A 24,322-nucleotide genomic window follows, 5' to 3' on the forward strand; every position below is an offset into this window, starting at 1 on the left:
TCCGATGAGAGTAGTAGTTAGTCAGGGTCAAACCAGGAATTGCAGAATAGGGACAGAATCACACAGGCAAGGACGTAATCAGAAAACAAAGCACAGGTCAAATCCGGATCGGGCAGCGAGGTACATAAACAGCAGGCAGGATGGTAGTCAGAAAACACACAGAATTCAGAACACCAGAATCACTAAACAGAATAGGGCGGAAAGGAACCAGGAATTCAGAACTATCTCTGGCAGTGGTCAGCAGACAGGAGGGAGGATAAGAAGGGTGTGGTGTCTTCCCATTGCATGTAGCTGAATGATGGTAACTTCAGCTGGAAGACACACGCCACCTACAGTCAGCCAGTGGTGCTGCAGGTCCCAGGAAACCCAGCCCAGTGGACGATCGGAGCCTGAGCCCACCAGTGCCGCTGGTATCTACTCCTCTCCCATCACCAAGCACTATCCACAGCAGGAACATGGCGTCGCATGGTGATTGAAGCAGAAGTCGCTGGAGCAGACTCCGGTGGAGACGTAACAGATTTATTTCGTGCCATATCTGTTCTATATACGGATGGGAGATCTGAAGGGAGGGGGGTGTCAGTGGATCACATTATTATTTCTGACATTTAGGGTCTGTAATATTGTGTAAGATTGACCCACCTCACCAACTATTTAGAGGCAGATGCAACAATATAATTAAACACAATAGATCATCCCTTTGTATCAGAAATTTCCAGCAGAAAAATCTGAGGGTTTTTTTTAACGCACCCTAAAGGTGACCTTTCAACCAATGCCAAAAATAGTGATAATATAACCAAAGAAGCTGTCCTCACCCATTTAACCCCAGGCTGCAGTGATGACATCATGAATACGCCACATGACCGCTGCAGCCAATCATTGGTTTCAGCAGTATACAGCACAAGACCACTGACTGCAGAGGTGTATACTGGATTTCATCACTTCAGACAGGTAAAAGGTGGACTGGAAGAGACACAGCACTGGTCTAGTGAAAATTATATGCATGAGTAATGGTTAGTTGTTTTATATTTATTCCTGGCTTTGAGCACTATTTTTTTCTTAATTCACTCTGGAAAACACCTTTTCTGTATTTTTCGGACTATAAGACGCACCGGACCATAAGACGCACCCTGGTTTTAGAGAAGGAAAATAGGAAAGTAAAACTTTAAGCAAAAAATGTGGTCATGACACACTGTTATGGGGCGAGGATCTGCTGCTGACACTATTTTATGGGGCTAATGTCCCCAAATTCTCTACTAAGGTACCCCATCCTGGTAATGATCCTCCTGCCTTGTGTATATATTTATGTCCCTCATCCTGGTATAGCCCCATCCTGCTATATACGCCATCATCCTGCTCATATACCCCCATCATCCTGCTCATATACCCCCATCATCCTGCTCATATACCCCCATCGTGCGGCATACAAAGAAAATAAATAAACGTTCCAGAGTCGCTCCTCCTCCTGTCTGTGCCGGCAGTGCTGTGTTGAGCCGGCCACGTTCCCTGCAGCATCACGATGTTCTCCAGTCTGCCGGCGCGGCTGTGTGGACACACGTGCGCACAGCGATGATGTCATCGCTGTGAGCCCCGCTAGTTTCCATACGGCCGGCAGACTGGAGGACATCGCGATGCTGCAGGGGAACGGTGAGTACATTGATTCACTGCACCCCGTGCTGATGATGATGTGTGGGGAGCAGTGAATACAGCCGAGCATGATCACTCCAGGCTGTAGTTGCCAGAGGTGATCACAGCCGGCTGTTAATTATGCGTGCGTCCCCGCCCACATGTCAGTGCTGGCTTCAGCTCTGAGAGATGGGCGGGAGGAAGGGCGTGCATATGTAATGAGCGGGCCCACGTGGTCACGGCAGGCGCTGTTGCAGCCTGCTCGTGCCCCCGATGACCTGCTCCACCGCAGCAGCCTCATTCCCCGCAGCCATGCCCTACATTCAGACCATTAGGCGCACCCCCCACTTTCCTCCAACATTTGGGGGAAAAAAAGTGCGTCTTATGGTCCGAAAAATATGGTGAATTGTCAGGATAAACAATTATGGCTTATTGCAGTGATGTCATCAAAGTCCGCTCAGCCGACTAATTTCTATTGACTATTGTCATTGCATGGACTTGGGCAGGGTATCGTGTGAGGTAAAACACACAACAGGGAATTTACCAAGACAAGCAAGGGGTACACTGGGGACACGTTAACAACTGTGGGCCCTGATGCTACTGAGAGGGAAGATGGATACTTCCTCCACTTACCTGTCGCTGTACCGTGCACTCCTAACCAGTCCCTTTATACGTTCCTCACCTGTTGCCGAGCAGGAATCTCAAGCCCTGAGAGACCCTGCGGTAAGCCCTGGTTAGTGAGTGAGAAGGTAAGGATCTCTAGTCCCGCCACTGCACTAAAACAACATACCAAGGGAAGTTAAGACATACAGGGGGAAAATCCACAACCGAGAAATTCCAACAACTAGACTGCAGTCAGGCACCAGTAGTGCAGCCTACACCACAACTAACAGCAAGTACTCAAGCAGCCCCTTCCACCTCCAGGCCAGAATCCCAATGGCAAAATTAATAACCAGCACCCTCTGCTGGTAGCAGAGGGTATATAAAGGGACTGGGTTTGGACCCAAACCTTAAACACCTGACTAGGAATCAGAAGCTGCTGGTAAGGAAAACTGACATTAACCCTTGCCACACCCAAAGAAAGAAAACACATTAAATATGTAGAGTCTCAGATGACAATGAGAGACTCTCTATTCCTGATCCTGTGACTACTCTCAAAATACAGAGAAACAGCCATGACCACTATGCTGAGCTACAGTATATGGAGCAGCCACAATAGAGTTTACTAAACCAACCACGCAAATTCTGGAGAAGTGACTTAGGGTCAGAGGGAGTGACAGCAGTCGGACCCCACTAATCGAACATTAATGGCATATCTGTATGGTATGTAAACTAGACTTAAACGGGCTTTACACGCTGCGACATCGCTAGCTGATGCTAGCGATGGCGAGCGCAAGAGCACCTGCCCCCATCGTTATTGCGATATGTGGAGATCGCTGCCGTAGCGAACATTATCGCTACGGCAGCGTCACACGTACTTACCTGCTCGGCGACGTCGCTGTGACCGGCGAACCGCCTCCTTTCTAAGGGGGTGGTTTGCTCGGCGTAACAGCGACGTCACTAAGCGGCCGCCCAATCAAAGCGGAGGGGCGGAGATGAGCGGGAGGTAACATCCCGCCCACCTCCTTCCTTCCTCATTGCTGGTGGGACGCAGGTAAGGAGAGGTTCCTCGTTCTTGCGGCGGCATATGTAGCGATGTGTGCTGCCGCAGGGACGAGGATCAACTTCGCCCCAGCAATAATTGGGAGAGGACCCCCATGTCAACGAGGAGCGGTTTTGGACGTTTTTGCAATGATCCAAAATCGCTCCTGGGAGTCACACGCTACGACATCGCTACAGCGGCCGGATGTGTGTCACAAAATCCGTGACCCCAACGAGATCACTGTGGCGCTGCCTTTATCTAATATACTCTTATTCGACTTTTAAATATATCATCATGTTAATTTTTATTTCATAAACTTAAATAGTGCATATAAAAATAGGAAACTATGTAATATATCTTATCAGAAAAATCTGCTTCTTTCTCTTCCCGGACTGATGATTCCTTCTTAGTTCATGGGTAAAATCTGTATTCGGTGAGGATCAGACACTCCTTTAACTGAGATAAGAGATGACAGTTGGTGCTTATAATGTTCTATGCGGGGGGAGGAGCTGGAGGCTGACACAGGCATCCCGCTGCAAGTTCTCCATAGAACTTTATAAGCACCAACTGTCATCTTTGTCAGTAATGGGGAAATCTGTGTTCACTAAAGACATTGCACCCATGAATTGAGAATGAAAGATCAGGCCAAGAGGAGAAAGAAGCAGATTTCTGTAACAAGGTAACTTTAAAATATTGCAATAAATACAGTGTCATCCTGCAAGAAAAAGCCTATTCTTCACGGCATGTAATAGATGGTGTATTCTCCTATGGTCTGCACTGTGGTGTGAATAACCCCTAATGCTGCTCGGCGCCAATATCTCCTGGCAGAGCGGTTGTCACCCAGTTTTCCACAGAATAAAGAATCAGAAGTATCAGATTGTGTAATTGATTCGCATTGACAGATAAGGGCAGAGAACGAAGAATAATCCTTAATGAAAGCCACCATGTAAATATCAATGGCAAAAAAAAAGCCAAATCTCTAGACTGCATGGTGTGAACAATACATGCCTTGTTCTGCACAAGCCTACCGGGCTCTGCTACATCCCCGCTCAGCCAGGGAAACAGTAACACTCTGTGTATGAGCCTCCTGCCTCCGGGGACCTGTGCAGTTATTTACCAGCGCGCGCTCCCAGCCTGGAAAATAAAACACGCGTTTCCTCCCGACGTAGATGTGTACTTAATGGTCTTCTTGTGAAAGCCGCGGCCCCCTCGCTCATCTCCCCGGTGGTGCATGATTATTTCATGGGCATATTTTGGCTCCAGCACAAGGGATTCGTAATCGTACACTTGAAAGGAAACGGCGAAAGCCGTTACAGGCGCACTTTTGTGCCGGGCAGACACGCCACGCCGAAGTGAATAGACGCAGGAGAAACTCTAGGAAAGTCTCTAAGTGAAACCGTTTAATCTTGATTTCAAAGTATTTTTAATAATCGTTTTTGTTCACAATGCGAAGTCTCCAGTAAAACCTTCCTATGGAGAAGGAGCGGTGCCGAAAAAATGCTCCATCTGATTGTCTCATCCTAGACATTGGTGATGGGATTGTTACCACCCTCAGCTATGCAACTGCCGTACCTATGGATCCCCTGCTCCTCTTTTTTTTTTTTTTTTTTTTTTTTCTTTCTTTTCTACTGGGCTATATACGGTACTTTATTCTTTGTCGCTCCATTGGGAGACCCAGACAATTGGGTGTATAGCTTCTGCCTCCGGAGGCCACACAAAGTATTACACTTTAAAAAGTGTAACCCCTCCCCTCTGCCTATACACCCTCCCGTGCATCACGGGCTCCTCAGTTTTATGCTTTGTGTGGAGGGAGGCACACATCCGCTCATGCATTCTCATTTTAGTTATATCGGTTGGAAGAAAAGTGGGCCCCCACGGGGCCCCCGGCATGTTCCCTTCTCACCCCACTAAGTCGGCGGTGCTGTTAAGGTTGAGGTACCCATTGTGGGTACATAGGCCGGAGCCTCATGCCGTCTCCTTCACCATCCCTTAGCGGCTCTGGGAGAAGTGGGATCCTGAGCGGTCATCCATTCACTGGGACCGTGCTCCCTCCGCAGCCCCTGTGGGAATCTGCCGGACAGGAGTTGATTTATCCTCAGGGACCGGGCCCTGCATCACTAAGGTACTCTGTATCCCCATCGGGGATGTGCATGGAGCGCCTTCATCCCGGACGCTGCAACAGCTGCTTATTTGTGACGGCCGGCGGACTTCCGCGCCGACCGCGCCTGTTTGTCGGCCGCGGTCTTAAATTTAGTCCCCGGCTTCAATTGCGGCCTAGTAGCAAAACTCCCGCCCCCGGGCCTGTCTATCAGGAGTAAGGGCGGGACTGCCGACCTGACGTCGGTTGTGAGGACCGGAGCATCCTGTATGTTTCCTCCCCCCTCACTGATCACTGTGGCGACTCCAGATTCCCGCACTTTTCTAGCGCCGCCCACGGCCCCACTCCTCCCCAGAGAGCTCCGGCAGCCATTTTTTTGGCATTCTGCCTGTGGAGGATTTCCAGGAAAGAGCTCTGCAACGCTGGGAGACCTAAGGCAGGGAATCTGGAGGACACACGCTCCGCTTTTTAGCGGTCGGTAAGCCACACCGGTCACCCGGTGCTGGTCCCCTTAGGGTGCCGGAATAGATACTATATATATATATTTATATATTTCTGTTTGGTCGGGCTGTATACGCTTTCCCATATACCCTCAGTGATCACTCTCCTAGGAGACAACAGCATGTCGTCCACAAGGAGCAAGGGTGCCAAGGCACAGGGTTTTTTTGCGACCTGTACCTCTTGTGCGGCTATGTTACCTGCGGGTTCCACCTACCCTCACTGTGAGCAATGCTCAACCCCTGTTTTGCTTGCTCAGCCGGAGCCTCGGTCACTAGTGGGCCCCTCGGCTCAGGTAGAACCCCTTGCTCCCCCTGTCCAGGCGGCAGGGACAGAGTTTGCAGGTTTTGCTGAAAAACTCTCTGAGTCACTCTCACAATCCATGGCTCAGTCTATGGACAAATGGTCTGCCAAGCTGCTTGAAGCTTTGCAGTCCAGACCGGTCCTTCCACAGGCCCCGGGCCCTGTTGGATCTTCGCCTCCAGGCCCCTCTCTGTCCGCGCCGCAGCACGTTCCCAGGGGGGGCCCTAGGTCTCATGTGGAGGACTCCGGCCCGGACCACAGTCCCAGACCGGCTAAGCGGGCCCGCTGGGAATCTTCCCCGACTTCTTCACGCTGCTCGGGTTCCCAGCTTGAGGACTCTATGGAGGACGAGGCGGACGTCGCAGCTCAGGGCTCTGACCCTGACGTTGCTCTCAATCTTGATACACCTGAAGGGGACGCCTTAGTAAATGACCTTATCTCGTCCATCAACCAGGTGTTAGATATATCTCCACCGCCGCCACCTGTAGAGGAGTCGACTTCTCAGCAGGAGAAACACCAGTTTCGGTTCCCTAAACGTACACGGAGTGCGTTTTTCGATCACTCTAACTTCAGAGATGCTGTCCAGAAGCCCAGAGCGGTTCCGGACAAGCGCTTTACTAAGCGCCTTACTGACACACGTTACCCCTTCCCCTCTGACGTAGTTAAGGGTTGGGCTCAATGTCCCAAGGTGGATCCCCCAGTCTCTAGATTGGCGGCTAGATCTGTGGTATCGGTTGCAGATGGCTCATCGCTAAAGGATGCCACTGACAGGCAGATAGAGCTCCTGGTGAAATCGATCTATGAAGCCACGGGCGCGTCTTTTGCCCCGGCTTTTGCAGCCGTGTGGGCACTCCAAGCTATCTCAGCTTGTCTGGCTGAGATTACTGCGGTCACACGTAATTCTGCTCCGCAGGTTGCGTCTTTGACTTCTCAGGCGTCAGCCTTTTCTTCCTACGCCATGAACGCAGTTCTAGACTCTGCTAGCCGTACAGCGGTGGCATCCGCTAACTCTGTGGCAGTCCGCAGGGCCATGTGGCTGCGCGAATGGAAGGCAGACTCTGCTTCCAAGAGGTTCTTAACCGGTTTGCCGTTTTCTGGCGACCGCTTGTTTGGCGAACGATTGGATGAGATTATTAAGGAATCCAAGGGAAAGGACTCCTCCTTACCCCAGTCCAAACCGAAGAGACCTCAGCAACGGAAAATACAATCGAGGTTTCGGTCCTTTCGTCCCTCCGCCAAGCCCCAATCCTCTTCGTCCAGCAGGCCGGAGAAAGGCCAGAGGAACTCCTATGCGTGGCGGTCCAAGTCACGCCCCCAAAAGGCCGCAGGAGGCACTGCCTCCAAGGCGGCCTCCTCATGACTCTCGGCATCCCCGAACCGCATCCTCGGTCGGTGGCAGGCTCTCCCGCTTTTGCGACGCCTGGTGGCCACATGTGCAAGACCGATGGGTGAGAGACATTCTGTCTCACGGTTACAGGATAGAGTTCAGCTCTCGTCCCCCGACTCGTTTCTTCAGAACCTCTCCGCCCCCCGAGCGAGCCGATGCACTTTTTCAGGCGGTGAACGCTCTGAAGACAGAAGGAGTTGTGATCCCTGTTCCCCCCCAGGAACATGGTCGCGGCTTTTACTCCAACTTGTTTGTGGTGCCAAAGAAGGACGGCTCGTTCCGTCCCGTTCTGGACCTCAAACTGCTCAACAGACATGTGAGCACCAGACGGTTTCGGATGGAATCTCTCCGCTCGGTCATCGCTTCGATGTCACAAGGAGACTTCCTAGCATCGATCGACATCAAGGATGCTTATCTCCATGTGCCGATCGCACCCGAGCATCAACGCTTTTTGCGTTTCGCCATCGGGGACGAACACCTTCAGTTCGTGGCTTTGCCTTTCGGCCTGGCGACAGCCCCAAGGGTGTTCACCAAGGTCATGGCATCTGTTGTAGCGGTCCTACACTCTCAGGGCCACTCGGTGATTCCCTACTTAGACGATCTTCTGGTCAGGGCACCCTCTCAGATGGCGTGTCAAAAGAGCCTTTCCGTCGCTCTGGCGACTCTCCAGCAGTTCGGGTGGATCATCAACTTTCCAAAATCCAAGTTGACACCGACCCAATCACTGACGTACCTTGGGATGGAGTTTCATACTCAGTCAGCAGTAGTCATGCTACCGCTGGACAAACAGCTTTCGCTGCACGCAGGGGTGCAATCTCTTCTTCGGGGTCAGTCACACCCCTTGAGGCGCCTCATGCACTTCCTGGGGAAGATGGTGGCAGCGATGGAGGCAGTGCCCTTCGCGCAATTCCATCTGCGGCCACTCCAGTGGGACATTCTCCGCAAATGGGACAGGAGGTCGACTTCCCTCGACAGGAACGTCTCTCTTTCCCTTGCAACCAAGATGTCACTTCAGTGGTGGCTCCTTCCCAACTCTCTGTCGCAGGGAAAATCCTTCCTACCCCCAACCTGGGCTGTGGTCACCACGGACGCGAGCCTGTCAGGGTGGGGGGCTCAGGGAACCTGGACTCCGATAGTCATCCCTTCAGATCAATATTCTGGAGATAAGGGCAGTGTATCTAGCCCTATTGGCCTTTCATCGGTGGCTGGAGGGCAGGCAGATCCGGATCCAGTCGGACAACGCCACTGCCGTCGCATACATCAACCACCAAGGCGACACTCGCAGTCGTCAAGCCTTCCAGGAAGTCCGATGGATTCTGCAGTGGGTGGAAGCCACAGCTTCCACCATCTCCGCAGTTCACATCCCGGGCGTAGAAAACTGGGAAGCAGATTTTCTCAGTCGACAGGGCATGGACGCGGGGGAATGGTCTCTTCACCCAGACGTGTTTCGAGAGATCTGTCGCCGCTGAGGAACGCCGGACGTCGATCTCATGGCGTCACGGCACAACAACAAAGTCCCGGCATTCATGGCCCGGTCTCAAGATCACAGTGCTCTGGCGGCGGACGCATTAGTTCAGGATTGGTCGCAGTTTCGACTGCCCTATGTATTTCCTCCTCTGGCGATGCTGCCCAGAGTGCTGCGCAAAATCAGGTCCGACTGTCGTCGCGCCATTCTCGTCGCCCCAGATTGGCCGAGGCGGTCGTGGTACCCGGATCTGTGGCATCTCACGGTGGGTCAACCGTGGGCGCTCCCAGACCGCCCAGACTTGCTGTCACAAGGGCCGTTTTTCCATCTGAATTCTGCGGCCCTCAACCTGACTGTGTGGCCATTGAGTCCTGGCTCCTAGCGTCCTCAGGGTTATCTCAAGATGTCATTGCCACTATGAGACAGGCCAGGAAACCAACGTCCGCCAAGATCTATCACAGGTCTTGGAGGATCTTCTTATCCTGGTGCTCTGATAATGGTTTTAATCCCTGGCCCTTTGCCTTACCCACTTTTCTTTCATTCATTCAATCCGGAATGGACAAGGGTTTGTCTCTCGGCTCTCTCAAGGGACAAGTATCGGCGATATCCGTATTTTTTCAAAAGCCTCTAGCCAGGCTTCCGCAGGTCCGCACGTTCCTGCAGGGAGTTTGCCACATAGTCCCACCTTACAAGCGTCCGCTGGAACCCTGGGATCTTAACAGGGTGCTAACGGCTCTTCAGAAACCACCTTTCGAGCCGCTGCGGGATGTTTCTTTATCACGTCTTTCGCAGAAGGTGGCATTTCTAGTGGCAGTTACATCGCTCCGTAGAGTGTCGGAGCTGGCAGCGCTGTCATGCAAAGCCCCCTTCCTGGTTTTTCACCAGGATAAGGTGGTTCTGCGTCCGGTCCCGGAATTTCTCCCTAAGGTGGTATCCCCTTTTCATCTCAATCAGGATATCTCCTTACCTTCATTTTGCCCTCATCCAATTCACCAATGTGAAAAGGATTTGCACTCATTAGATCTGGCGAGAGCACTCCGGCTCTACGTGTCTCGCACGGCGCCCCTGCGCCGTTCAGATGCCCTCTTTGTCCTTGTCGCTGGCCAGCGTAAGGGTTCGCAGGCTTCCAAGTCAACCTTGGCTCGGTGGATCAAGGAACCGATTCTTGAAGCCTACCGTTCTTCTGGGCTTCCGCTTCCTTTGGGGCTGAAAGCCCATTCTACCAGAGCCGTGGGTGCGTCCTGGGCATTGCGGCACCAGGCTACGGCTCAGCAGGTGTGTCAGGCAGCTACCTGGTCTAGTCTGCACACTTTCACGAAACACTATCAAGTGCATACCTATGCTTCGGCAGACGCCAGTCTAGGTAGGCGAGTCCTTCAGGCGGCGGTTGCCCACCTGTAAGAGGGGGTCGTTTTTGGCTCTTTTTTATCGAGGTATTCTTTTACCCACCCAGGGACTGCTTTTGGACGTCCCAATTGTCTGGGTCTCCCAATGGAGCGACAAAGAAGAAGGGAATTTTGTTTACTTACCGTAAATTCCTTTTCTTCTAGCTCCTATTGGGAGACCCAGCACCCGCCCCTGTTCCCTTCGGGCTGTTTGTTCTTTTGTGTACACATGTTGTTCATGTTGAATTGTTCTTTTGGTTCATGGTTTCAGTTCTCCGAACATCCTTCGGATTGAATTTACCTTAGACCAATTTATAAGTTTCCTCCTTCCTGCTTTTGCACCAAAACTGAGGAGCCCGTGATGCACGGGAGGGTGTATAGGCAGAGGGGAGGGGTTACACTTTTTAAAGTGTAATACTTTGTGTGGCCTCCGGAGGCAGAAGCTATACACCCAATTGTCTGGGTCTCCCAATAGGAGCTAGAAGAAAAGGAATTTACGGTAAGTAAACAAAATTCCCTTCTTCTCATTGCTCCCCCTGTGGGTCAAATTTTTAGTTTTTTTTTTTTTTTTTTGAATTCCACCGAATGGTTTCAGTAATGAAAGACTGAGTATACGGGAGTAACTGGAAGAAAATCACAGCAAAAATTGATCATTTTGGACCTAATGATGGCTCCCCTTTAGGCGTAAGAAAATCTGAGCGAGTGGAGTGAGATAAAACATTGCATTCCACGTGGACCAATATTAGCTTATGTGCCCTAATCGGACTGAGAAAACAGTCGCACCATGCTGCGGGTGTAATGCGATCATTGTTTCTCTCGCACCCATTCAAGTCTATGGGGAGCGAGAAAGATCGCACTGCACTCGCATTACACCGATGTACCGCGAGTGCAGGTTGACAATGGCAATAGCTGGCAATGGAGGAGAGAGGGAGACAAATCCCTCCCTCCCCTCCTCGGCGCCGGCCCTCCCCTCCTCGGCGCCGGCCCTCCCCTCCTCAGTTCCGGCCCTCCCCTCCTCAGTTCCGGCCCTCCCCCTCAGTTCCGGCCCTCTCCCTCCTCAGTTCCGGCCCTCTCCCTCCTCAGTTCCAGCCATCCCCTCCTCAGTTCCAGCTCTCCCCTCTTCAGCGCTAGGCATCCCCTCCTCAGTTCCGACCCTCCCCTCCTCATTTCCGGCCCTCCCCTCCTCATTTCCGGCCCTCCCCTCCTCAGTTCCGCCCCCCCCCTCCTCAGTTCCGGCCCCCCCTCCTCAGTTCCGGCCCCCCCCTCCTCAGTGTCAGCCCTCCCCTCCTCAGTTCCGGCCCTCCCCTCCTCAGTTCCGGCCCTCCCCCTCCTCAGTTCCGGCCCTCCCCCTCCTCAGTTCCGGCCCTCTCCCTCCTCAGTTCCAGCCATCCCCTCCTCAGTTCCAGCTCTCCCCTCTTCAGCGCTAGGCATCCCCTCCTCATTTCCGGCCCTCCCCTCCTCATTTCCGGCCCTCCCCTCCTCAGTTCCGGCCCCCCCTCCTCAGTTCCGGCCCCCCCCTCCTCGGTGTCAGCCCTCCCCTCCTCAGCGCCGGCCAGTCTGCCCCTCCTCAGCGCCGGCCCGTCCTTCCTCGGCGCCGGCCCGCCCCTCGCAGCTGTGGTCCGATCGCACAATCACTCGCTTGACACTCTGCTCCTGCTGTGCTGCCAGTGTGAGCTGAGTGTCATGCGAGGATCTCAGTAGTCCCCGTGTGGCCTCGGCCTTAAAGGAACACTAAGGCCATCTAAAAACATAGCATTAATTAGATGATGGCGTAGCTCTCGTGTTTTCCCAGACGTAATCGTTTCCAGAAAACGCCAGCGGTTATTTTTGTAATGCAGCTTCACTGCCGGTTGTGCTGTCATTCCTGCAGGGGCACCATTGCCGCCATCTTTTACTATATACTGCTATACTAATTCGGTTGAGCACAGCACCGCTTCAACGGCGGTTTTGCTGTCGTTTTACCACTGCTGCCATCTTTTACCGCCAAATATGGATGAGCAAATCACTTTTTTTTTTTTTATTTTTTTTAACTGCTTCACACTTTCCATAAATATTGCTGCTGTGCATGATGTTCATTTTATGATTTTTATGGGGCACCTTTGGGGAATCCCGAATCCACCTGCAAAAGATGTATAGAAAATGCTCATTAAAAAATATCCCAGCACTTCCTCTACTTTTTTAATTGATCCCGTTTGGTCTCCTATTACAACCAAAACTGCTAAAAAGGATATGTAAAAATATCTTCACTTTACATCTCGGACGTTCAGTTACTGTCCTGTGTGTGGCTGTAAGACTGGCTGCAGCAGGAACCTCCCCCCTCTGCTCTGTCTGCAATAGGACAAAAAGGATTGCTAGGCCACACCCCCTTGACTATAGTGGAGGAGATGTAGTCCGCCTCCAGCAAAGGCAGAACTGATCAGATGGAGACTATGGTGTTGGGGTGATTCATTTGAAATAATCGAAGCTTTGGGCAGAGAGGTGAATTCTATTGTATTTGAGAGCGGAGACCAACAGAAGGGGAAGAAAATGTGCAAAGAGGAGATCAGAGTGGATGAAGAAAGACCTTCATGGTCACAAACTTTGCTTAAATTGACTATTTATATTAATCGGTTATATAGCATAAGCACTTCAGACGTCATGATCACTGTACCCATTGGGGCTCACAATCTAAATACAAGTGAACATGAGAAAGTTTGTCTGCTTCTTTCCGCTCCCCCCCCCCCTCCCCCCCGAGATTCCTGAGCTCATCTTTCACTCTATGTACAGAAAAAATAGTGCATGAGGAACTCGCTGGAAGAGTGGACTAATGAAATCTCTGGAGAGGGATGGGCGAAGGAGAAGAGTTCAGATAGAGTGCTGCTGCTGCTACTCTCTAGTGAGTGTTTTATCTCACACCAGTGCAGAATTCACAGCTACACTGCTCAGTACGGTTATAATAGGCTCTCCACACTGTTTGCTTCAGAACATGTTACACAGAGACGGTTGAGCATGAATCCCTCACATCTGTGTGCACCTTGTATAGGAGACATCTGATCAGCGAGCTTCCCCCCCCCCCTCCCCCTTAGCTCAGAGGCATAGGTGGGCCATTGGTACATTTTAAGCCATCAACTACTTTTAAAGGGGCTGTCCCCTTTTAACAAACATTTGCTTGCAGGCTCTGGGACCAGCACTGTGCCTCACAGTTGACCCCGGTCTCTTTTGTGACATCACATCTACAGTGCTGCAGCCAATCATTGACAGCTCAGTGATTGGCTGCAGTGCTTTTGATGTGAGATCAGTGCAGCGCCAGACCCAGGGAGGGTGAGAATACTCAGTTTGTTTGTTTGTTTTTTAAATGTACTGATAGGAAAAAGTTCAGTGAAGGGAGATGGACAACCCCCTTTAAGCTTTAGGGTTAGGAAGCATCATCAGTAATATTAACCCCCTTTAAGCTTTAGGGTTAGGAAGCGTCATCAGTAATCTTTAACCCCCTTTAAGCTTTAGGGTTAGGAAGCATCATCAGTAATATTAACCTCCTTTAAGCTTTAGGGTTAGGAAGCATCATCAGTAATATTAACCCCCTTTAAGCTTTAGGGTTAGGAAGTGTCGCAGGCGGATGGGACGCGCCTCGCCACGCTCGGGTCCGGGGCTTCTGCTGCTGCTCGGTGGCTCGAGCGGTGGGCCGGACCCGGGGACTCGAGCAGCGCTCCTCGCCCACGAGTGAATAGGGGGTTGTTTGTTTAGGGAGATAGTTTGTGACGCCACCCACGGGTCGTGGAGATAAAAGGCACCACCGCTGCTGGTGACAGGGATCCCGGGAGCGATGGTAGGGAGCAGCTAGGATGTTGTCCCCTCTGTGGGTAGGGGTTGGTGATCCCGGGGCCCGGTGGTGTAATGGGGAGGCTGGATGGCTGGGGTGCAGGGTTGCAGGGGCAGCACGGCGCGGTGCCGGGTGGCACTGGTGTACTCACTCAGGCAGTCAATGACAGAGTCTCTGGTAAACCAAACTGCTGGATGGCCTGGTCCCGCAGCCGGCTGCAGTGTTTGTTCTCTCCCCGGACGACTGATGGTGGCTGTCTTTTCCTGCACCTGGTTAGAATTTTCTGACTCCTGTGGTTGCCCACCGGTAGTCCGCTCCCCGGCGTATAGGTACCGAAGGAGCCCGTTTTGCCCGCAGGCGCTGATCCTTGGATCTCTAGCCTATAGCGGTGGCTGTATATCCTCACGTTGTGGACTGTTGCCTTCTGTCGGGTCTTGGTTGTTGGGAAACCCCTGGGGTTCCGGTCACACTCGGATTTGACCGTTGTCGGCAGCTCCAAGCCTAGTCGGGGTCCGATGGCCCTGCCTGTGTGCTTAGCTTCACTCCACCCCCCGGTTCGGTACCGGCGGGCCACAGCCCGACCCCGGTCCTACAGTTCCGCAGAGATCCACTAACTCCTGCAGACGGCCACCACCGTCTGCCAACCTTGCTGGTTGTGTCTGGGCCCCTACCCAGACACCGACAGTTTCTGACCTCTCACTTTCACTGTCTACACAAATCTGTCTCTTTTTCCGCTTCCAGACCTGTGAACTCCTCGGTGGGTGGGGCCAACCGCCTGGCTCCGCCCCACCTGGTGTGGGCATCAGACCCTGGAGGGAGGCAACAAGGGTTTTTGTTTGACTGGTGTGACTGTCCTGGGGAAGGGGTGTGTGTGGTGTTATGTCTGTGACTACCTGGCTAGTCCAGGGCGTTGCAGAAGCATCATCTGTAATATTAACCCCCTTTAAGCTTTACGGTTAGGAAGCATCATCAGTAATATTTTAAGTATATGAAAAAGATCTCTAGGGTTTTCCTTCCGCTACTTGGATACTTTCCAGCCAGATATTACCAGCTCTGCTGCATATTGGTCCCATTATTTTTTTTTTTCTGGTTGCTGTAATAATATGAGAAGTCAGGAAGTTCTGATTTGTGTCCTGGAAAATGAACTTCAGCAGCTTTCAGTGTTTTTCATGGCTCAGTGTATATGAAACCACATATAAATCCACATAAAATCCCTTTTTTGCAGGAGATGGCGCTGTTCAAGGAAGTGAAGCCCTTGCAGATCATTCCCGTTCATCTGGTTCAACCATTGAAGGGGTCTCTACCTTCAAGACTGGCCTTAAGCCAAGTGGAGCTCGTGGAAAACCTGCTGAAGGAAATGGGCACAGACAATTCTGGCTTCACCACCGACAACGTGATGAAGGTAAATGTTTGCTTGGATCGCACCGCACTCCTCAAAACACTGGCGACGTTTTATGCAACTAAAGCACAATCATTGTATAATAACCCGTTAACGCCCTCTTTTCCATTTTTGTTCTTCCATTTTTTTTTTTTTTCCTCCTTCCAAGAACCATATATTTTATTTTTATCTGGGCTTGTTTTTTACGGGAGGAGTTTGAGTTTTGGAAGGTCCTATTCATTTACTCAGACACAGCGATAGCAAATATCTTATTTTTTATTTGTATTTGATATGGGAGAAGGGGACTTATTCATTGTCAGGCCATTTAATTTTCAGTTGTTTTTAGATTGTTGGTGACATTTGAAGTGAATAAACAGCAACGATCAGAACAACCTCTGGTCGCTGCTGCTGTATAACACCTGACGTATATGATGCAGGAACAGTTCATAAGCCCATACCAGACACCCGAATCTGATGGAGGACGTTCTGTTACCTTCTACGTCGGGAAGGGGTTCAGGATCAGGAAATTTTCATCTTTTGGGTGTTTTTTTATTTTTTGTTTATTTAATCTTAGTGAAAAGTATTTTAGTACTCAAATTGTAATCTAATATATAAATGTGTGTGTGTGTGTGTGTGTGTGTGTGTGTGTGTGTGTGTCCGCTAAAGGAATCTACACCATTGCATTTATAATCAGGAAATTTTGCACAGACACCTCATGTGACTCAGGGAATGTGATAGACTATGTTTTATTGGGATACTTTAATCCCGCGCTTTAAGCCCCCTTTACACGTCAGTACGTATGTGCTTCTTTTATACGTACCAGAATCACTGACATACGTAGACCCATTATAATCAATGGGTCTGTTCACACATCAGTGATTTTTCACTGAACGTGTCTCCGTGCAGCGTACACAGCGTGTCCGTGATTCTGCACGGAGACAAGTCAGTTTTTTTTCTGGCATCACTGATGACCCATGGACCACACTATGGTGTGATCCGTGTGTGATCTGTGAAACACGTACCAGAAAAACACTGACATATAAAATAATAATAAATATTTTCAAACTCACCTTTCCAGCGACGCACTGTGCAGCCTCCGCTCTCTGCAGCTCCTGCCCGGCTCATGAATATTCATGAAAGCAGGAACAGCCAACCCGGAAGTAGCTGCAGAGAGCGGTGGGCGGAAGCTGCAGAGCCGAGGAGTTCAGCACCATGGACAGGAGCGAAGGCAGGTGAGTAATGTCCATTTGCAATCACGGATTGCACATGGACAACCCACGTGTGCCGTGAATCACAGAACACGGAGGGGAAATGTGCGTGTTTGACAGTGAAGAATGTCAGTGTTTTTCTCACTGACGTGTGAAGGGGGGCCTTACAGTTACTCTCCACAAATACATGCCTCCGTTAAAGTCAATGGAGCTGCGAGCTATAGGTTATTAGTAGGAGCTGTGATTGGTGAGAGAGAGAGAGAGTGAGAGCGGGAGGAAGGGAGGAGAGAGTGAGAGCGGGAGGAAGGGAGGAGAGAGTGAGAGCGGGAGGGAGGAGAGAGTGAGAGCGGGAGGGAGGAGAAGAGTGAGAGCGGGAGGGAGGAGAGAGTGAGAGCGGGAGGGAGGGAGGAGAGAGTGAGAGCAGGAGGAAGGGAGGAAAGAGGGAGGGAGGGAGGAGAGAGTGAGCGCGGGAGGGAGGGAGGAGAGATTGAGAGCAGGAGGAAGGAGAAAGTGAGAGCGGGAGGGAGGGAGGAGAGAGTGAGAGCGGGAGGGAGGAGAGAGTGAGAGCGGGAGGGAGGAGAGAGCGGGAGGGAGGGAGGAGAGAGTGAGAGCGGGAGGGAGGAGAGAGTGAGAGCTCTGACATCATTTTACCCATTCTGTAGGGTGGTTTCCTTTCTGTAGGTATGTCCGAATTTTTGTAGAGAATCAAGAGACTCTGGTGTTAAAGATTTGTAGTAGTTTTTTTTTGTTTTTTTTTCTTTCTCTTGCCATCTTATTTCTAAGAAAAAAAGATTTATTTATTTCTTCCGAGGAAATTGGGAATCTTAATTCTCCCTCTCAAGGCGTCTAATATCCCAAGGAGCCCGACTGCTCATGAGTGCAGAGGAAGTGCCCGTGGGGAGGCACAATAGGAATCCGGGGGAGAAAGTATGGCTAGAGTGATTCAAATGGAGTATGTATGAGCAAAGCCAACTGGAAGCTAACCAGGAGAGCTGCCACCCGCCCAAGTGGGGGTCTTTAGGGCTGTATAGTTTTTGTTTGAGTTTTCTTGAGGGGGAGGGGGGTTTATTGCTAATAAAAAAAAATTGATTTCCATCACTATTTTCTGATACCTAATAAAGTTTTTATTTTTCCTTTCATGGAGCCGTGCAGGGGCTCTGTTTCATATAACAGTCTGTAGTTTTTATTGGGACTATTTTGCTGCATCACTATCGACCGTTGCAGTTACAGGTGACTCAGACATTACACACATCATCCACTGTGGGCTCAGCTTCTCTCTATCGCTAGATTTTTCGTGCCACACATTTGCTTAAAATCTGCATAGACATATAGTACATTATAGTTAAATTTTATATATAATTTTTCATCATAGGTACATTTCAGCTGTATCAGACAGAATATAGACAAATTGCAGAAAATCACATTGTATGGTTTTTAAATGATTAATTTGCATTTTATTGCATGAAATTAGTATTCGATCAACTACCAACCAGCAAGAATTCTGGCTCTCACAGAACTGGTATTTTTTAGAGTGAGCGGGAGGGAGGCGAGAGTGAGAGCGGGAGGGAGGCGAGAGTGAGAGCGGGAGGGAGGAGAGAGTGAGAGCGGGTGGGAGGGAGGAGAGAGTGAGAGCGGGTGGGAGGGAGGAGAGAGTGAGAGCGGGTGGGAGGGAGGAGCGAGGGAGGAAGAGAGTGAGGGAGGGAGAGAGTGAGAGCGGGTGAGAGGGAGGTAGAGAGTGAGAGGGAGGGAGAGAGTGAGAGCGGGAGGGAGGAGAAAGTGAGAGCGGGAGGGAGGGAGGAGAGAGTGAGAGCGGGAGGGAGGGAGGAGAGAGTGATGGCGGGAGGGAGGGAGAAGAGAGTGAGGGCGGGAGGGAGGGAGGAGAGAGTGAGGGCGGAGGGAGGGAGGAGAGAGAGTGAGGGCGGGAGAGAGGGAGGAGAGAGTGAGAGCGGGAGGGAGGGAGGAGAGAGTGAGAGCGGGAGGGAGGAGAGAGTGAGAGCGGGAGGGAGGAGAGAGGGAGAGAGGGAGGGGGGAGGAGGGAGTGAGAGTGAGAGATGGAGGGGGGGAGGAGAGAGTGAGAGAGGGAGGGGGGGAGGAGAGAGTGAGAGAGGGAGGGGGGGAGGAGAGAGTGAGAGAGGGAGGGGGGGAGGAAAGGGGGAGGAGGAGGGGAGGAGAGGGAGGGGGGAGGAGAGAGGGAGGGGGGGAGGAGAGGGAGGGGGGAGGAGAGAGGGAGGGGGGAAGGAGAGAGGGAGGGGGGGAGGGAGGAGAGAGTGAGAGCGGGAGGGGGGGAGGAGAGAGTGAGAGCGGGAGGGGGGGAGGAGAGAGTGAGAGCGGGAGGGAGGGAGGAGAGAGTGAGAGCGGGAGAGAGGGAGGGAAGGAGAGAGTGAGAGCGGGAGAGAGGGAGGGAAGGAGAGAGTGAGAGCGGGAGGGAGGAGAGAGGGAGGGAGGAGAGAGTGAGAGCGGGAGGGAGGAGAGAGTGAGAGAGGGAGGGGGGGAGGAGAGAGTGAGAGAGGGAGGGGGGGAGGAGAGAGAGAGAGAGGGAGGGGGGGGAGGAGAGAGGGAGGGGGGGAGGAGAGAGGGAGGGGAGGAGGAGAGAGTGAGAGAGGGCGGGGGGGAGGAGAGAGGGAGGGGGGAAGGAGAGAGTGAGAGAGGGAGGGGGGGAGGAGAGAGTGAGAGAGGGAGGGGGGGAGGAGAGAGTGAGAGAGGGAGGGGGGAGGAGAGAGTGAGAGCGGGAGGGGGGGAGGAGAGAGCGGGAGGGGGGGAGGAGAGAGCGGGAGGGGGGGAGGAGAGAGTGAGTGAGGGAGGGAGGAGAGAGTGAGAGCGGAGGGGAGGAGAGAGTGAGAGCGGGAGGGAGGAGAGAGGGAGGGAGGGAGGAGAGAGTGAGAGTGGGAGGGAGGAGAGAGGGAGGGAGGAGAGAGTGAGAGCGGGAGGGAGGAGAGTGAGAGCGGGAGGGAGGGAGGGGAGAGTGAGGGCAGGAGGAGGGAGGAGAGAGTGAGGGCAGGAGGGAGGGAGGAGAGAGTGAGGGCAGGAGGGAGGAGAGAGTGAGGGAGGGAGGAGAGAGTGAGGGCGGGAGGGAGGGAGGAGAGAGTGAGGGCGGGAGGAGGGAGGAGAGAGTGAGGGCGGGGGGAGGGAGGAGAGAGTGAGAGCGGGAGGGAGGGAGGAGAGAGTGAGGGCGGGAGGGAGGAGAGAGTGAGGGCGGGGGGAGGGAGGAGAGAGTGAGAGCGGGAGGGGAGGGAGGAGAGAGTGAGGGCGGGAGGGAGGAGAGAGTGAGGGCGGGAGGGAGGAGAGAGTGAGGGCGGGAGGGAGGAGAGAGTGAGGGCGGGAGGGAGGAGAGAGTGAGGGCGGGAGGGAGGAGAGAGTGAGGGCGGGAGGGAGGAGAGAGTGAGAGCGGGAGGGAGGGAGGAGAGAGTGAGAGAGGGAGGGGGGAGAGAGGGAGGGGGGGAGGAGAGAGTGAGAGAGGGAGGGGGGGAGGAGAGAGGGAGGGGGGGAGAGAGGGAGGGGGGGAGGAGAGAGTGAGGGCGGGAGGGAGGAGAGAGTGAGAGCGGGAGGGAGGGAGGAGCGAGTGAGGGGGGGAGGGAGGGGAGAGTGAGAGCGGGTGGGAGGGAGGAGAGAGAGAGAGGGAGGGGGGGAGAGAGGGAGGGAAGGAGAGTGAGAGCGGGAGAGAGGGAGGGAAGGAGAGTGAGAGCGGGAGGGAGGGAGAGAGGGAGGGAGGGAGGAGAGAGTGAGAGTGGGAGGGAGGAGAGAGGGAGGGAGGAGAGAGTGAGAGCGGGAGGGAGGAGAGAGTGAGAGCGGGAGGGAGGGAGGGGAGAGTGAGGGCAGGAGGGAGGGAGGAGAGAGTGAGGGCAGGAGGGAGGGAGGAGAGAGTGAGGGCAGGAGGGAGGAGAGAGTGAGGGCAGGAGGGAGGAGAGAGTGAGGGAGGGAGGAGAGAGTGAGGGCGGGAGGGAGGGAGGAGAGAGTGAGGGCGGGGGGAGGGAGGAGAGAGTGAGAGCGGGAGGGAGGAGAGAGTGAGGGCGGGAGGGAGGGAGGAGAGAGTGAGGGCGGGAGGGAGGAGAGAGTGAGGGAGGGGGGGAGGAGAGAGTGAGAGAGGGAGGGGGGAGAGAGGGAGGGGGGGAGGAGAGAGTGAGAGAGGGAGGGGGGGGAGAGAGGGAGGGGGGAGGAGAGAGTGAGAGTGAGAGAGAGGGGGGGAGGAGAGAGGGAGGGGGGGGAGGAGAGAGGGAGGGGGGGAGGAGAGAGGGAGGGGGGGGAGGAGAGAGGGAGGAGAGAGTGAGAGAGGGAGGGAGGAGAGAGTGAGGGCAGGAGGGAGGGAGGAGAGAGTGAGGGCAGGAGGGAGGGAGGAGAGAGTGAGGGCGGGAGGGAGGGAGGAGAGAGTGAGGGCGGGAGGGAGGGAGGAGAGAGTGAGGGCGGGAGGGAGGGGGGGAGGAGAGAGTGAGAGAGGGAGGGGGGAGGAAGAGAGTGAGAGGGGAGGGGGGGAGAGGGAGGGGGGAGGAGAGAGTGAGAGAGGGAGGGGGGGAGAGAGGGAGGGGGGAGGAGAGAGTGAGAGAGGGAGGGGGGAGGGAGGGGAGGGGAGGAGAGGGAGGGGGGGAGGAGAGAGTGAGAGAGGGAGGGGGGGGAGGAGAGAGGGAGGGGGGAGGAGAGAGTGAGAGAGGGAGGGGGGGAGGAGAGAGTGAGAGAGGGAGGGGGGGGAGGAGAGAGTGAGAGAGCGGGAGGGAGGGTGAATGGGAGGGAATTTAGAAAGGGGAAATAGTTATTATCCCGGGCACTACAGCTAGTATCTTATTATTAATGCTCAAAAGCAGCTAACTTTCACATACAGAAACATAACATAAGATATGAGAGAGAAAGGGGGATATAGGGACGTGAAGAAGGACTTTCAGACAGTAGCACCAGCGTCCAATGCTCCATACCAGACCACATCATCAGTCCTTCAATCAAGGCAGCGCTCAACATTTGGACCAACTTTAAAGTCCATCCAGCTCTATCAGGTATGGGTAAAGGCGTCCGCCCGATCATAATCCTCTGCCAAGATATTTTCCATATCTTTTTGCTGAAAAAATAACTGACATCATTTTACCCATTCTGTAGGGTGGTTTCCTTTCTGTAGGTATGTCCGAATTTTTGTAGAGAATCAAGAGACTCTGGTGTTAAAGATTTGTAGTAGTTTTTTTTTGTTTTTTTTTTCTTTCTCTTGCCATCTTATTTCTAAGAAAAAAAGATTTATTTATTTCTTCCGAGGAAATTGGGAATCTTAATTCTCCCTCTCAAGGCGTCTAATATCCCAAGGAGCCCGACTGCTCATGAGTGCAGAGGGAAGTGCCCGTGGGGAGGCACAATAGGAATCCGGGGGAGAAAGTATGGCTAGAGTGATTCAAATGGAGTATGTATGAGCAAAGCCAACTGGAAGCTAACCAGGAGAGCTGCCACCGCCCAAGTGGGGGTCTTTAGGGCTGTATAGTTTTTGTTTGAGTTTCTTGAGGGGAGGGGGGTTTATTGCTAATAAAAAAAATTGATTTCCATCACTATTTTCTGATACCTAATAAAGTTTTTATTTTTCCTTTCATGGAGCCGTGCAGGGGCTCTGTTTCATATAACAGTCTGTAGTTTTTATTGGGACTATTTTGCTGCATCACTATCGACCGTTGCAGTTACAGGTGACTGTCAGCTGTGTAATACAGACATTACACACATCATCCACTGTGGGCTCAGCTTCTCTCTATCGCTAGATTTTTCGTGCCACACATTTGCTTAAAATCTGCATAGACATATAGTACATTATAGTTAAATTTTATATATAATTTTTCATCATAGGTACATTTCAGCTGTATCAGACAGAATATAGACAAATTGCAGAAAATCACATTGTATGGTTTTTAAATGATTAATTTGCATTTTATTGCATGAAATTAGTATTCGATCAACTACCAACCAGCAAGAATTCTGGCTCTCACAGAACTGGTATTTTTTCTTTAAGAATCTCCTACTCCGCACTCATTACCTGTATTAATTGCACCTGTTTGAACTTGTTACCTGTATAAAAGACACCTGTCCACACAATCAATCAACACTCCAATCTCCCCACCATGGCCAACACCAAAGAGCTGTCTAAGGACACCAGGGACAAAATTGTACACCTGCACAAGCTGGGATGGGCTACAAGACAATAGGCAAGCAGCTTGGTGAGAAACAACAACTGTTGGCACAAATTTTTAGAAAATGGAAGAAGCACAAGATGACTGTCAGTCTTACTTGGTCTGGTGCTCTATACAAGACCTCGCCTCATGGGGTAAGAATGATTCTGAGAAAGGTCATGAATCAGTACATAACTACACAAGAGGACCTAGTCAATGACCTGAAGAGAGCTGCAACCACCGTAACAAATATTACCGTTAGTAACACGCTACGCCATCATAGACTAAAATCTTGCAGGGTACGCAAGGTCCTCCTGCTCAATCCAGCACATGTCCAAGCCCATTTGAAGTTCACCATTGACCATCTGGATGATCCAGAGGAAGCCTGGGAGAAGCTCATGTGGTTAAATGAGGCCAAAATAGAACTTTTTGATATCAACTCCTCTTGCTCTGTTTGGAGGAAGAAGAACGATGAGTACAACTTCAAGAGCACCATCCCAAGCATGAAACAGGGGGGGTGGAAACCTAATACTTTGGGGGTGCCTTTCTGCAAAGGGAAAAAGATGGCTGCACCGTCCTGAAGGGAGGATGGATGGGGTCATGTATTGCAAGATTTTGGCCAACAACCTCCTTCTCTCAGTAAGGGCATTTAAGATGGGTCGTGGCTGGGTCTTCTAGAAATGATAATCTGAAATACACAGCCAGGGCAACTAAGGAGCAGCTCCATAAGGCTGCTTTCACACATCAGTTTTTTGCCGTCAGGCACAATCCGGTGTAAAAACGGATCAGTTGCATCAGTTTTTCCCATCAGTTCCTTCAGTTTTGGACAGATCCATTGTGCTACTGAGCATGCTCAGTAGAAAAAAAACGCAATCTGTCGCTGTAATACATTTTTTGCCGCATTACGACGCATCCGGCGCCCATAGGCTTTCATTGTATATGACGCCGGACAGCACTGGATCCGGCGCGGTCTGTTTTTTGTTGTTTTTTTGCCGCAACCAAAAAAACGTTGCATGCTGCATCCTTTCCGGCAGATGGACACACAAATTTCTCCGGATCTGGCGCACGGCAGATACAAAGCAAGGGTATCAGGCACAAACCAGCGCTAATACAATTCAATGAGGGAAAAACTGATTCGGTGTCGGATCCAATGGGCGTCGCTGCTCTCAGGTTGGCGCCTCCTCCATCTTAGGCAATCGCCATCCTCCTGCCCAGCTCTGTCGGCATGGTGCGTCCTGCGTCATTCACACGGAGGCCTCCATTACGCTCCTGCGCATGCGCACTTTTATCTGCCCGGCTGTAGAAAGAAGCAAATACACATCTGAGCAATTTACTTTTTTTCTACATTTTTGCTAAAATAAAAAGTATTATAAATGTAACATTACTGTACAGTATGCTAAAAAAAAAAAAATGC

At 52.1% G+C, this 24,322-nt stretch overlaps 1 protein-coding gene across 1 annotated transcript in view; it reads left to right on the top strand.

The window, feature by feature from the left end:
• Positions 1-24,322, top strand: part of CEP104 (centrosomal protein 104) — a 212,455-nt gene that overhangs the window by 143,088 nt on the left and 45,045 nt on the right. The window contains exon 13 of the mRNA XM_075328831.1: positions 15,426-15,602. Coding sequence (XP_075184946.1) covers positions 15,426-15,602 — 177 coding nt within the window. The remainder of the gene's footprint in view (positions 1-15,425; positions 15,603-24,322) is intronic.

Source organism: Anomaloglossus baeobatrachus, chromosome 11 (assembly GCF_048569485.1).
Source record: "Anomaloglossus baeobatrachus isolate aAnoBae1 chromosome 11, aAnoBae1.hap1, whole genome shotgun sequence".
Lineage (NCBI taxonomy): Eukaryota > Metazoa > Chordata > Amphibia > Anura > Aromobatidae > Anomaloglossus > Anomaloglossus baeobatrachus.